Source organism: Notothenia coriiceps, unplaced genomic scaffold (assembly GCF_000735185.1).
Source record: "Notothenia coriiceps isolate Sejong01 unplaced genomic scaffold, NC01 NC01_scaffold00016717, whole genome shotgun sequence".
Lineage (NCBI taxonomy): Eukaryota > Metazoa > Chordata > Actinopteri > Perciformes > Nototheniidae > Notothenia > Notothenia coriiceps.
The window spans coordinates 189,187-204,643 of record NW_011349418.1 but is presented as its reverse complement, the minus strand read 5'-3'; the positions used below and the strand labels follow the sequence as shown (position 1 = coordinate 204,643).

Genomic DNA, 15,457 nt, shown 5'->3' with positions numbered 1-15,457 from the left:
CAGCAGGATGAAGCCTTGTAAAGCAGGCAACTTCCAGCAGAGCATCACACCAACAACCCCAAAACAAACATCCATGTGTAAAAACAACCTGATTTACTGCCACTGGCAAGTTGGTGGCGGCAATCAGCACAGCCGAGGAAAACATCTGCCCCAGAGCACAGCGTACTTTAAGTGTTAAATCCACAGCAGATGTCCAATATGTTATTACATTTTTCATCATGGCATAGGAGAAGTCTTTTTATCTGGTTTTCTGCAGAGTAGGTGTTTTTACGGCAAACACAGCTCATTTAGAAATTAGCTTTACTTCAGGTTGTCATTCTTGCCGCCTCCCAATAAAGCCACTCTTACTACATGTATCGTCCTAATTCGAATACACAGCGGCAAAAGTCTGTTTGGTGGTGGATTTCACTCGTGTCTGTTTGAATGCGACACAATTACAGGGTCGTTTGTCTGTTTTAAACTGCAGGCCTCAACTTCCACATCAGTCACCCGCGCATGCACGCAGGTCTCCAGAGAATCCTCCTGCAGAGTGTTATCCATCACAGTCCTTCAGGAGAAACAGACTACCTTACTTCAGCATAAAATCGAAATATTCAAAGTGCAGAAGAGGTGCAATTTAAGATTGCACGTAGCCATGTTAGTATCATCTGCGAGGTAAACCAATAGCCAGATCAACATAGAAATAATTTGTGGCCAGAAAGTCCCCTGAGCCTTCAGCACCGATCCATGTTTGCCTCAGATGGGCCCCAGCTGGCGCCCTGTTCTGTGGTCAGTTTTGGCTGACCCATATCCCCCAGCCATAGTCCATGCCAGCCCACAGTGAGGACAGCATGTGCACAATGCAGAGGCAGCATAATGAGCCCCCTACCTGACACCCTGACACCAGACGAAGGTACATCTCAATGTTGGGACTTTTAGTTTAGAAGTTTTGGTTTGGCAGCAGGAATGCAGCAAACCACTTCCAGCTGAGTGACGACCTTATAGCATTCAGATCCTGATGGGCAGAGACAGGTGTTTATGTGTACGCATTCATGTGCTTGTGTGCAAATACATTTGTCTGTGTACACCGCTCTGTTGAGTGAGCAGCAAAAGGTATTTGTATTTAACAGATTACAACAACATCCAGTTTGGAAGGCTCTGAGCTTCTCCAGCCAGCTTCAGTGACGCACAGCACCCACCAGAAGTAGCATGGGTGGTCATACGTGACGCAGCAGCGCATGGCACGGTGTGTGTCAGCTCCACATTCTCCCACACTGAGGTGGCCTCGGTCACATGGGTGTCGGTAAAGATGACAATGTCAGCTTACCATTCTCAGTCACTAGAGTCTCTAAACAACTTACTGCAATATTTAGGACATTATGACAAGTCTGCATGGTCACTGGGGAAAGGAAAGGCAAAACAAAGAAAAGATCATCAAGCGTGTGGTGCAAGGAATGTAAAGCTCCAGATCACATCCCTTCATGGGATAAGAAAACAGCCAATATGATAATGCAAATCACACTTTTCTCAGGTGGATGTAAATAAATGACTTGTGTGAGACTTTTGTTATCTTTTTCTACACATGTTTCAAAGATGGTCACGGAGATGGGAAGTAACTCCACATCTGCATTGCACACCCTTACTTAGCACAGGCTCTTTCTAGACAGGAGGACACGACGACTTCCTCGTCTGTGACCACAAACTGTGTCACATGACAATAGTGGAAGCGGCTATATCCGGCCGTTTGTGTGTGTCTGTGTGTGTGTGACTCCACCACTCTGCAGCGCAACACCCCCCGAAAACAGTCTGCCCTCAGAGCATAAACAACAAAGATGACCCTTGTCAGCTTCCTATTTACATCCATTTCCCCTTCTACTTTAATTCAGTTCTACTTTCCACACTGTGGCCTTTCTTCAGTGCCGACATAACGAGAAAGTGAAACTGACAGCTGTTGGGAGAGTAAATTTGGAAACACTGTTATATTCTGTAATATACGTCACCAACATATTAATTAAAGACCAATCTGCTGTCAATACTCAAAATGACTTGACCTCAATGCTCTGCAGATTACATCCTGTGTACAGTGAGAGACACGGCGCAGACAGAAGACAATGGATCTCGTAACAACACAGGAGAGCCTTCTGCTTTTAAGTCAGCTCTTCATCACTGATGTAAACTAAACCCTTTTGATGTCAACATGTTCTCCAAAACAGGAAACTGGCCAAGAGAAAGACTGACCACAACCTAGATAAGATCAACCTTCTTCATGTGTAAGGTCTCACTGTAACTGAGACACACTTTAATGTGAGGAAATCGACTAAATGAAGTGCTAATAAAAGTCAAGTGTGACAGCAGACATGTGGCTGAACTCCGCCAAATTAGGGGAAGGGTTTTGACACCAGATGAAAGATGAGAGAACTAGAGGGGATGAGAAAGCTACGCAGTGTGCAAAGAGTTGTGCTGAGCGGAGTGGTAGTGAGACAGATCACTACATATGTTCCCCACATATGTAGGACTGTGAGTGAGGGGGGTTGAGCTCAAGTGAAGTGTGTATGAGCCATGCGTACGTGTGTGTGTGCATGGGAGGAGCTGTCAGGGCCTGATAGAGTGTCTTTACATGACAAGCAGCTGCTGAGGTCTGGGATGCGCGCTGGGCAAAGTGGAAAATAATGAACGGAGAACCGCTGCCAAACACAACAGAATTCATCTTTATTTGCCAACTGCTGCATGGCCTCGTGTGTGGACAGCTCCAGCCTGCCACCGCCAGACCCTCTATACACCAAACACACACAACAAGGTAGGGCCACAGCTGTACATGGTGGAGCATCGCATTCTAGGCTTATGCATGCGTCTATGCATTTTAGTTTGAGAGCTGAAAAATTACCCCTACATAGTTTACCTTGAAAGCAAGGACATCTCATAAACATCTTTTACAATCTAACCATAGCGAATCATTCTATTCCAGATGTTGAAATAATCACAAGATTGGTTGCAACTTAACACATTTAAAAGAGTTTCCCCTGATTCGAGGATCTGCCAGGAAATCGCACTCACTGGGATTATAATTCATGGTTTCTTGCAGCTCCGTAGACATTTGCAAGTCAACTTTGCTTGAGAGGCCTTAACAGTAAGGGATGGCCAGGCAGGCTCATTCAGGGGTCAGTAAATAAAAGGAAAACATGTGGACCCTTTTAGACAGAAGGGTGAGAGGATGAGTGACAGGGGTTAGTGGCTGTTTCCGAGGAGCGTCCTGGTCTGCCGTCTCTAAGTGACACTGACAGGAATGTTGAAGTCCCAGCTGCTGTGGCTTGTTGGCTTTTAATAAGACACATCATGCAGCATTCATCGTGCGGCCCCCAAAAGGAGAGGCCGCAGTGTTCTAACAATGTGTCCAAACTAACAGCTCTGTTGCACGTCATCCCCTTCTCTCCCTTGCTCTCCTCTGTTCCCTATTACTTTGGAAGGTTTTTTAATAAAGAACAACCAAGAGAGGTAAACTTTAGTCCTCTGGCACTATGTAAACTATGCAACACACACAACATGGTTGAATGTGAGCACACACACAGTGAGAGAGGAACCGAGAGCGGGTCGGACAAAATGCTCCTCAGTGCCCACACCCAGTGGTTGGACTTCCTGAGGGGGCTGCTGTTGGGTTTTGTCCCCGTCTGGCCATTCATGGCTTGGGGATGGGAGGAAGAGAGCCAGTGGTAACTGCATGAACTGTGAATGTGTATGTGTTTGAGTGGTGAGAATCGGATGAGAAGGGGGGGTAGGCGGAGGTTGAGGATTAGGGAATTAGAACTCCAAAGCGAGGGAGGAGGAGGGAAGCGGGCTGCGCCTTTTGTTGGTTTTTCCTCAGCCGCCCCCGCCATCCCTTCGGCCCTTTTCTGCCGGGTTGTGCCTGTAGGCTGCAGCTGCGGCCTGCCACCCTGTGCCCTGCATCTCAATGAGCCACGGGCCGCCTGCTCCAGAGGAGAGGGGGCTCCCTGATGCAGGGGTCACCACTGAGCCACGGCAACCAGAAAACTCCGCCCCACACCATCCGCAGAGCTCCGAGCTGGTCCCCTCGTGCAGCCTGGACATCTATCTACCCATCTACCCATTTGCCCCTCTTGCTATGACCATATAAGGCAGCACCAGGCTCACATGCCATCCCAAACTGTCCAGGAGTTTGGCCTCCCACATTTTCCCCCCCTTCTCTTTATGTCTTCCTGACATCCCCCTCCTCTCGAAACCTCTTTTGTTGGCCCCTCACTCTCCCATGCAGCTGGATGGGGGACTCCATTGCCAGGGCTTTGGCAGCAGCATCAACAGGTTGCGAGGAAGGGCCACCCTGGCCTCCAATGTGGCCCTCTCTGTCTCGTCCCCTTATCCCTCTCTCTTTCTCTCTGTCACCGCGGTTGCCGCTGCTACCCCAACAGGAAAAAAAGCATGAAGGATGGGGGTGGGGGGTGCGATGGAGGCTGCCCCTCTTTCTCACGCTCGTAAGAAAGCCCTCACTTCTTCTCCGTGGTGAGTGACACCTGCTGATTACCATAGAGACACTGTGGGAAGTTCCCCCCTGCCACACTGGGGCTGAGATGTGCCCCCTCTCCCTGGGTAAACAAGCAGTCCATGGATTAGTTAACTGGGTTACTGCACGGCAAACAAATAAACACACATAATTTAGAGCAAATTACTGCCAATGAACTCTCAATGACCAGTGGAAGATCAAACACCCCCCGGATAACCAGGTATACTCCAGAGGGCCAGGTAGTATCCAGCTGTGAAAAACTGTCAACTTCCTTCTAAAAGAATGATAAACCTTTTTTTGGTGGCCTCTGAATAACTATTGTATTCTCCAAGTATCACAATAAGCTGAAGTGGAGGATATAGGGGCATATCTGAGCATACAGTCAAGCCTTAGTGTGGAGACAGCTGAGCATCCCCTTTATCTCCACCTCTCCCCTACCCTCCCCAAACTGGAGAGAGGTGCCAGTGGTGTGATTGATGTCGGAGACTGGGAGCTTTTTCGCTGGTCCATAGCCGCTTCCGCCATGGGTCTGAGTTGTCAGCAGGGTCATTATCCTAGCAACAGGATGGTGGGGCTGTGGGTGAGGAGTGTGCGCTGGAAGTAGAGGAGGACCAAGAAGGGGGTGAGCCAGTTGGGGGGTTAGACAGGGGCAGAGAGAAAAGAGGGGAGACAAGGAGAAGAGGAAGAATGTGGGTGTAAGAAAGGAAGAGAACAAGAGGAAGGACAGAGGGGAGGAAAGGACAGAGACAAAAAGGGGAAGAGGGTAATGGAGATGGAGTGCGCTGCCGAGCACCACAGTTGTGGCGCGCAGGCGGACTCTGCACAGCAAAGTAAGCACACAGCGGTTTTGGAGGCGCCCAACCGCCCCCCCCCCAGCCTGCCTGGTCCCCCACACACCAATCGCCAGCCAGCGTGCCGACAGCTGCACCCTAGTAATTTACTTCTCTCCACCACATTTAGCAGGAAGACTGCTTCCCATTACCCAGAGCGCTGACGGCCAGACACCCGGCCAGCGCGCCGGCTCCCCGGTGTGAGACCCTCTGCCGCTGGACCCCGCCCACAGGGTATCCACTCTGACACCGGCCTGGCACTTCATCCTCCACTGCTGGTGATCAACCGTCTGAGTATTTAACTACCAAAGTTGGAGATATCGGTTCTTAAGTTTATTTATTTATTTAAAGTTATGATTTCTAAAGTAAAACCATTAAATGACATGTCGTCACATAATTATATCCCTCAGTTTTCCCCCTGAAGAAAAATCCCTACACACTTTGCCCTTTCATGAGTGTTTATTTAATATTTATTTTAAGAGGCAAGTGCAATGATGCAAAAAACATTAGGGAATAACCTTAAAGAAAAAGACTGTTAAATCTTTACTATCATGCCTTTATCTGAACTCTTTTAAATGATCTTAAAGCAGTTTAGATGTTAAATTGTTAAATATTGGTCAGTGTTCACTATATACCTAGATGCAAAGAGAAAATTAAAAATGTTCTTCTTTTTCAGTTTTGTATATCTTATTATAAAAACTTTTGAAGTGTTAAAATGAGAATCATAAATAGACGCGTACTCTGATGAAACGTCGGCTAAATTGAGTTTCTTAAGTAGGTTGAAGCTTTCTGTAGATACTTAATCAGTTATCAGTGACAGTGTTCAGAAGACAGAAGCCGTTCTCTATTTGTACTTATCAAAAAGCTGCAATATGACAAATCTTTTTGGACCACTTAGAGAGGACTTGAAACGTGTTTGCTGTGTTTAAAAGCCCCACAAAATAGGTGAAAATATTTGCAAATTGGATAAGCTTGAGTTCTGCAGTAGGTAATATGGGTGTTTGTGTGTGTGTGATGCAGCAGTGTGTGGCCCATGACAGCCATAATGAGGGGATGTGTAGGAGCCAGGGCGAGCCCAGCAGCAGAGCTGGCAGCCGGTCAAAGTCCTGAGTCCGTCAGCAATGCAGCATCATGAGACGTTCTTAATCAGGTGGGGCTGCTCCTTTGAAGAGCATTTCACTGTGCAGGAAACACCACATTCCCTTACTGACATCACTAATACAGAGAGGAAACTAAAACTAATGTGGAAAGCGCTGGCTTAAAAATCCCATGCCTGTTCTCCAGATGCACAACGCACAGATATCAAAGATGTTCTAGACAGACTACTGTGTCTGGTGTTTCACAAAACTCATGCATGCTTTCCACCTCTCCCCCCCTCTCTCAGTCCCACTCTGTGTCTCATGCACTTTGCTGGACCACCAACAAGGTCTCGCTTGGAGGAGCAGCTCATGGGTGTCCTTCAGCCGCATGACCAGCATAGGAGCCAATCAGCTGATGAGCTCCGAACTGAATGGCGAGAGGGTCTCTGTGGCATGTCACACACAACATCTATCGCTCTCCTGAGGCCGCCCGGGTCACTGAGCAATGCTCTGGGAACATCACAAAGATGCTGCTCAACTTCTGTCTCCCTCTCTCTCCCTTTATGTTTCCCCCGTTATCTCTACTGGTGTGCCCTCTGCCTCCCCTCCCTCCCCTGAGCCGGAGCCAGCTGAGCGTGCTACCCAAATCCAACAGTTGTTGTGGCCTTCGTTAGCCTAACGAAGGGGCCGGCTCTTTATACTTGTCAGAGAGCAAATGAGTCAAACAAACAAGGGCCAGGGAAGAGAGGAGGACAAGCGAGCGCTGTTCTGTTGAGCTTCACTGGGTTCTTGGCCGCAGCACTTCCCTGGAAACTAGGGAACCCACAATCTGCCGCTTTGATGATGCTCTGCTTTGATGGAAACTTTGGAAAAACACACTTGCAAAAAGAAATAACATGCTGCTTGGTCTCTGTGGCCGCTAGAGGCCGTAGGCACATTCAAAGTGTGTGGGTGCACTCTGTGAAGAACCTAAAAGAGAAATACCATTTGGGGACGCATAACAACTGGTTATGATAGTAACAACAAAGTTACAGTGTTTTCGAAAGCCTGTACTTGGGATGCGGTCGGAGCATAAGGGCACCGGGGTAACGTCCTGCTTGCAGCATACCTTCTGAATAAATATGCTTCTCACTGTCCATATACTCATACTCATTAGCATATGCATGTCCAGACATAAGTACACACTCCTCCCATCCTACAGCTGCTTTGTCTTGCATTCCAAAAGTGTCCTTCTAAAACAGACAACCAGGACAGTCACAACAACACATCCTGCAAAGCGTCCACAATCGCAGCACAAGGCTTAAGGAGAAAGTATGAAGGTGTGTCCTTCAGAATGAGATCATTTCACTGAGTGAGCACAGAGCACTCCAAGGCTGAGATTCTGCAGCTCTCATGGGAGATTAGCTCTACCGGGGGGGTTAACCCTATGGCACAATGCTCTACTCCCAATCAGGAGCCTCCACACGGTTAACACACACACGCTGACCACGACTAATCAGACAGGACCCAAAGAGAGAGACTGAGTGACATGTTCAGCTGACGTGCTCTGTGCATGTGACTGGCCCAGTATGAAATCCATTGATCGTGTAGCTTGATTTAATAGGAATTACTGTAAGAAAACACGTTAACTGTATCTCCTCTTACACCAATGTGGTTTGAGCGTGTCTATGGAACACACACAAAATGCTGCGGGACATAGAGGGCTATCTTTTGTAAAACATTAAATTGATGTTTTGAGTGCACACATGGGAGTAATGAGCATGCTGAACACACTTGGAAGCGGTATAAGCCGTTTATTATTACGCCCACATGGAGTTGTGAGTCACTTGGGTGGCGCCACCGCACAAAAAAGCTCCACTCAAGGTGCACACTGGGATGATAGCGGCTGGGTGGGGGTTGAGGTGATGGACAGAGAGACAGGGGGCTACTGCAGGTTCACCTTCTGTGCCGTGGCTCTGGGGCAAAGACTACGTGACAGTGACGCGACACTAAAAGCCTTCCTGTCAAGGAGGCAGGTGGACGCCCTCCAATCAAAACACAGAGGCTCTGGGTGACATTTCACAGGACACAGCTGCTGGGCTGCGACAGCATGCCAACTCACTATTCCTGAAGGGTTGTTTGTTTAGTGTGTTCATGTGTGTGTAACTACCTGAAGGGTGTCACGGCTACAACTGGGGGTGTGTGTGTGTGTGTGTGCGTGCGTGTGCGTGTGCGTGTGTGTGTGTGTGTGTCTACTACCAACTAACCTGATTGTTTTTCTACCTGTAACTTTTTGACTACTCTTGTGTTTATATTTTAAACTAGCTCCTCATTTCACATCTCCCATTCTTATCAGCACTGATGAATGTTTGGAAAGATTTAACTTTGCCACTTTTTTGTTGCACAAATAATAATATGAAGAAAAAGGAACTAAAACCCGGAAAGAGTATACAAATGTACAAAATGAATGACACAACACCTTTAGCGGTCATGCCTAGCTAAAGTAAATGTACATGTTCCCTTCCAAAGAAGGAACTTTCTTGTTGTTGTTTGTTCCTACAGATAGACTCAAAAACACAACCTGCACCTAAAGCATCGAGACACAAAATATGAGTTACAATAGATTGTGGTTTGGATTTAAAAAATCTAACTTGAAGAACTATTTTTTGTAAACATTGATACTCTAACAGAAACACTAAAAGCGCCCCGCGTTTCCCTCCCTGGACGCACCAGGGTGTGTCTGACTGAGACCAACTCAGCCGAACCAGGCTGACCCTTTCCTAAAACAGCAGCCTGTTCTGCTCTTAGCCCAAGCCTTGAGGAGGGGGAGTGTGGGCTAAAGCACCACAGCAGCACACTGTTCCCCCCCACCCAAGAGTCCCAGGAACTCTCTGAGTGACCTGCCACCATCACCCTATCCCCTGAGTCAGAGTCTTGGTTTCCCCTTTTCCAGTAAAAGCCTGGTTCTTTGGCACTGGGCCCATGAGCCTTCAGTGGTTTTGGAGAAGTTCCTTATCCTATTTTGCCCCCCCGGTGGTGGTGGTGGTGGAGGCTCCGTGAGGCGGCTGCAGTTTGAAGGCAGATAGACTATGCACACATAAAGCTGCTCAAAGCCAGCAGGTATGTGAGGAATGCCTCTTCGTCCAAACAACAGGACTCACGACCGACACAGAGCCGTGCCACACCACACAGCACTGTCAGAGTAAAGGGGGCCCGCTGGGTCTGTACAGTAGATCTGGATTACAGCCTGTTTAAATAAAGTCACCCAGTGATCAATCACCTTGCACCAATGTCATCGGTTCAGCACTGAAGAACTCAGATAATGCATCTGCGAATAGTGTACTACATTAAACTCTTGCAAATCTAGAATGAAGGTAATGCGATTTGTGATATTTTAACCATTAGGGAAAACATCTAATTGTTCAAAAACTACACCATTTATGCCCCAACACACTAAGACGTTAAACTGGAACGTGGAAACTGCCATGTGCATGCGTTCCATGAAACCCGTTTTAACGCATTAACATGTATCAACAAGGGATTTTTTTTTTATTTGCATAACTAACATATTTTACGGCCTTTGCTTAGTTTGTGTTCTTTGCCGGCTTGGTTAAGCTAGAAGGTTGCTCAGTTGGTTTTGTACATGAGGTGATGGTTACTATACAATATCTTTTTGGACTGAAAAGAAACTATAGCCCAAAGAAAATTAGGTAAATGATCTTATTTCATTCTGGTAACAAACACATTCGAGGTGCTATACAAAGCGATATTAAATGAAAGTCAAAGAATAGATGTATCTGTGCATTTACCTCTTTTATGCAGCCACCCCTCCTTGACAATCACCACATTGGTCATGTTGGTGGGCAGGGTGGAGGATCCAGGTTTCCCACAGGGAGAGACACAGCTTTGTTTCCCAAGTTTTCTTCACAGGGCTCTTTGCTGGAGCCTGGAGACGAGGTCCTGGGGTTTACAGCCGCCTTCTCAATGGTGGTTACCTATTAGTCAAAAAAAAAAGAGTGAAAATTAGCCGCATTTCAAGGTGAACGTTTTTTTTCTGTCATCTGAATATTAACCCTCAGGTCAACATAGTAGAAGAGAGGCAATGAGTTTGAGAGGATCCTTGTGTTTTATGACCCAGTTAGGGAAGATATGCTAAAAGCACAGCACAGTCCCTTTCTCACGTGGAACCTGCAACATTGCAAGGTTCAAATATCTGTGTATGGTTTTTGGCATTCACAATGAAGTCTCCCCCCTACTGGAAAATTCCATGCTGTTCTCACACAAATATTTCTTCTTTTTTTTAACAGTGAGTCAGAAAATAATAGCATAAAACAATTCTGAACCCAGGCTGACTGAATGAAGGGGTTTCAAAGTAAACAGTTGACCTTGATGGTTTAGCCCATGGTATACCAAAATGATTGTCCAAAAGATCTAAAGGCTCTCTTGTTAAACAGTTTGATGAGTATTATGATTTAGTTTTTGTCGAGCATACTATAGGATGTGAATTTCCGAGGGGGATAGCAGGGATTATTATCCCACTTGCAGATTAGCATTTTGGCTAAAAAACATACAACAGTGCAGTCCCTGTGCTCCGTTGCCAACTCAAAAAAGTCAGCGTGAATATGGAAGGGGTCTTATGAACATTTCTTTAATAAACATTTGTGTTCACTTTGAATAGTTATCACTGAATAAAACAGAAACAACCAGAGAAATGAAAGTAATCAACAATAGTCAATCAATATTAAAAACAAATACATTTTCTTCACATCTCCCATTACTTGTTATGTACTAATTTCAATTATTTTGTAACTGAAGTAATCTAGGTATAGATACTGTGAAATAAATGTTAAATCAATTATAGATTTGTATGTCTTTCAGTAGAGTACTAAATCAGAAAACTGCTAAATCAGTGTGACATTATCCAACCTGATGTGTTTGTTTAAAGCCCGACAACACACATTCAAATGTCATATCACATGCTGAAGGATGTGATGCAAAACATGTACTATGATCCACAACTCCACCACAGCTACTAATTCTACTTTGAAGTGAGAAGGTTTTGTTTACTGTAAGATGACCTCAAACATCTTTTTTTTTACACTTTTTTGTGAAGTCGACACAACTGAGATCAAAAATATTCAGTGGCTATTGAATCAAGAAAATAGCTATGTTGTGAGATAAAGGTTCAATGAATCAATGAGTGTTGTTAAGTTTTTTTGCACCTGACCTGTGGTTGAAGCAGTACAGAAATGTAAATGAGTCCAGATAGGATAAACTGCCAGGCTGATGTTTACAATGCGGGGCAACTATTCACACAGAAATCTGACATGAAAAATGCAGACACTTTTACAGTTAAATGTGTGAAAAGGGTCTCAGAAAGATGTACGAGTAAAGTGAATGTAACTAAAAGATCAAGCCACAACAATAATCTTACCATGTATGATAAGACAGGATAAGACGACACTGACAGATAAACCAAATACAGCTGAATTCCATCACAGCCTTATCGGTTATTCATAATCAGCACATACTGAAAAAACCTGGAGGCTATCAAAACCAAAACACTTGACCTTTTGAGTCATTCAGTGCTTTTTATTATTAAATAAAGATAGCTTTGAACGCGGGGAAGAAGCCAAAGAATGATCAATTGCCATGCTTGTTCACACAAATGTCACATACTGCACCAGGCAATCTCTGACCATCAACTGAAATCAATTTGCTGCTGCTGCTCCGTCGGTAAGGTCATCAAAAGAGAGCTCTGTTTGACTGGCCTCATCCAGCTCACTAGTGGGGACATCAACAGGAAGTGGATGTGACTATTGACAGACTACGACTCATATCAGTAGAGCCCCAGGCTCGAACACATCAGTCAGTGAATGTGCGATCAACACGCCTTTTACTGCCATTCTGCCCACTTCCATCAATGAGCAGAAGTGAGTTTGTGGATGCACAGTTTATTTTTGCTCAGTGTTTCTGTTTATTGCACTTGGGGTTTCGGTGCTTGTGTCACACAGTGGATGCTGGGAGGATCTTGAAGAGGACTTTGAAAAAGCACAGTGAGTGCTATTCAAACGAGGAGGGATCACACAAACCGTTGGATCTCTCCGGCATCTTAGTGTGTACTCTGTGACACAGGCAGGCACACATTATATACACATTGGGATACATCACACAAACAAACTTGAACGCACACACCGCAGCCAAAAAAGCAACACATGCACAAGACCGGCTCTGGAGCCACAACAGAGCGCTGCTGTTTTAATGGGAGCGGACCTGTTGCTACTGCGGCCTATGTGGAAAAGCTGGGCTGCTGCCAGTGCTGCAGCCAGCAGCCACTGAATGAACCCAGTACCCTGACAGCGGGTCACATGGTCCTCAGGCCTCTGGGCCACAGCCTGCCTGCCTACGCTGCTGTCAGGGCAGCTTTCAATCATTCATCTTTCTGGCTCTGGCACCAGGGGCCATCCCATTCAATGCAAATCAGTCTCCTGCTGCAGAGATGCCACACACTGAGCCTGTCACTGAGCCACAGAGGACAGTCCCATGTGTTTATGGCAGGAAGCAGAAAATCAGGCCGACATCACCACACTACTTCCTTCATCACAGATCGATGGATACAAGTCTGTTTTTGCTCCTTTTTCTACCGCCGCTCGGGGATGCAAGAGTCTGATTTACAAAGATAAAATATTGAAACAACAAAATGAGAATATGCTCACCTGCTGCTGGAAAACAGTCCCTGAAGCTACACTTCGTTTGTGTTCAAATGTCACAATAGGACCGGTACTACTGTGAACTACAACACAGTGCACAGTTCCTCTATCAAGTTCCCTTAAAACATATCACTATTGATAAGAATATTGTGGGTAGGTATAGCCGACTACAAAACCACAGCTACTGTAATCATGAAAGCTGAATAGACCCACTGTTTTAATCCTGTGATGACGTGAGAAGGAACCCCCTTACAGTACGAATCATGCTGAAAATTAATTATTCTTTGTGCTGTTCAGACAAGCTTTGAAATGAATCAATGATAGATCACAAAGCTAGATGTATTGAAATATATACCAAGCGTAACATAACACGTTACACGCAGGATAAGTCCAGGTGTCTTTGGTTTGTCTCAAATCAAATCTCCTGTTTTTTTTTTAATGTGAGTAACTATTATTAAAAAGATGAATAATGTTAGGCTGCAGTGTTCTGACACAGAGTACCGTCATGTGATGCTGATGGTGGGCTACCATCATTAGAAGCATACCCTTCTCAGTGACATTACATTTAGACTCCTGTGGTGAAGGCAGGGTGACGGGCACAATACGTTTGCCTGTGTACAGGGGAAACATTTCAAACAACATTCCTCAGATTCTGCATGCAACTGGTGGCACATTTGCGTCAAAAGGGCTGTCAGGGGATTGGGTGGGAGGTGACTGGTATTTTCTAAATAGAACAGGGAGAGCCAAGGAGTCACTGGATGCATCATTACGCCAGCTTGTTGCGTTTTCACCGGTCACATGCCAAGTCCCCCTGCGTACTCACACTGGACAGACATGGTCTCATGACTGGTAAAAACATTTTGACACTAAAGGCATTTCGGGTACAACATGCCCTGGGACAATGTTCTGTTTCCAGACTTTACATGTATGAGTATCCTCTGGGAGCCAAACAGACAGTAACATCAGTGAAGGAAGTTCAAGGGTCCAAGTTGGACATTAAAGTTTTACAGGTTGCATCACTTACTGCTGATACTCAGATGAAACATATGACTCCAATAACATCAGTAGGCTTCACATACATTTGAGAAAAAAGGAAATATTGAAGAATGATCCTGTATTCAAAATATGGTTTAGTAAAGAAAGGCCTTACTCTCATCAATGTAGGTGGGATGATAACAGTGAGAACAGTATAACCTATTACCAAAACAGCTACCCACATGCAGTTAGCAATTGTACTGATTACAAGGGAGGGAAGTAGAAATATACCTCTATTATACCTTTACTTTATGACTTCCCTGCTGTAAAAACTGTGGAACTAAAAAGGTCCTTGGGCTCCATTTTGAGAACCACTACAAGGTGGCATCTAGTCACAACAAAGATGTACCACTTTGTATCACTGAACGTGAATGCAACAATGTTACAACAGAAACAGCAACAAGCTAGCAAAGCTAACGACTCACTGGAATTACTGCCTGGCCATAAATTCCCCACTCAAACACGTAAACAAACGCGGTGGTAGTTCATAACAATGAATGAGCAGCTCTCTTGTTGAGCTCATTTGTTTTCATTTGCCTCCTGGGCCATAAAGTACAAGCGAAAACAACTTTCTAGCAGAGGAGAAACGTTTAAAGTAACATGACAGCAGATATTTTGGCCTGAGGGCTGTGTCTCAAAAGTGGTCATTGTCAAAAAATGAATGGTTAACTGCACATAGACTCGCTGTTGTTTGTAGAAAAATAACAACGCATTATTTACAACAGGACGTGTATAAGACCTTGACTTTACAGCTACATAACTTCTACGGCGAAGTCAGGAAAGTACCTCATTTCAGGTTTGCATTTAGCGATAGAAAGGATATGGGGCCTAGCAGGGCAGCTTGGGTGAGAATAACCGCATCCCATGTAAGTACAATGGGGACCTACCCTGTCTAGCTGTCGACCTCTTGTAGTTAACCATGCGAAGGAAACGCGGACATTTACCTGGACAGGAATTCAACAATGTGTCCGTCTCATTATAGTGAGCTGTTTCGGCGGTGTATTAAGTTGATAAGTCCTTCAACAATCTGGACAAAAGTGCTCTCATTTACTCCGTTTCTTTGCCTTTCTTCCACTACACCTCCCAAACGCGCTGTCTGCAATGCCTCTGTGGCAGCCCGTCACCCGGGTCCTAGAGCCTACCACTTTAAGGGTCCCACTCACAGGAGGGGTGGTGGGCTGTCAGCCGTCCCATTGAAAAAACCCTGCAGTGTTTCTGTAGGGGGCTTATTAGGGGCTGCATGGCCCTGCTGAACTCTCCGTTGTTTTATCTGGGACAGTGGTTTCCAAAATGGGGTCCGGGGATCTACAGAAGCCCCTGGCCATGTTTCCA

The 15,457-nt window shown here is 45.6% G+C and overlaps 1 protein-coding gene across 2 annotated transcripts in view; it reads right to left on the bottom strand.

Moving 5' to 3' along the window:
- akt1 (v-akt murine thymoma viral oncogene homolog 1) overlaps nucleotides 1–15,225 on the bottom strand; it is a 30,802-nt gene extending 15,577 nt beyond the window's left edge. Inside the window, exons 1-2 of one of the 2 annotated variants that reach the window (XM_010776115.1) lie at nucleotides 15,013–15,225; nucleotides 10,190–10,375 (exon numbers count right to left, since the gene is read on the bottom strand). In XM_010776115.1, the coding sequence (XP_010774417.1) occupies nucleotides 10,190–10,235 (46 nt within the window). In that variant the 5' untranslated portion in view covers nucleotides 10,236–10,375; nucleotides 15,013–15,225. The remainder of the gene's footprint in view (nucleotides 1–10,189; nucleotides 10,376–15,012) is intronic. The other variant, XM_010776114.1, reaches the window with a different exon arrangement.
- Nucleotides 15,226–15,457: the final 232 nt, after the last annotated feature.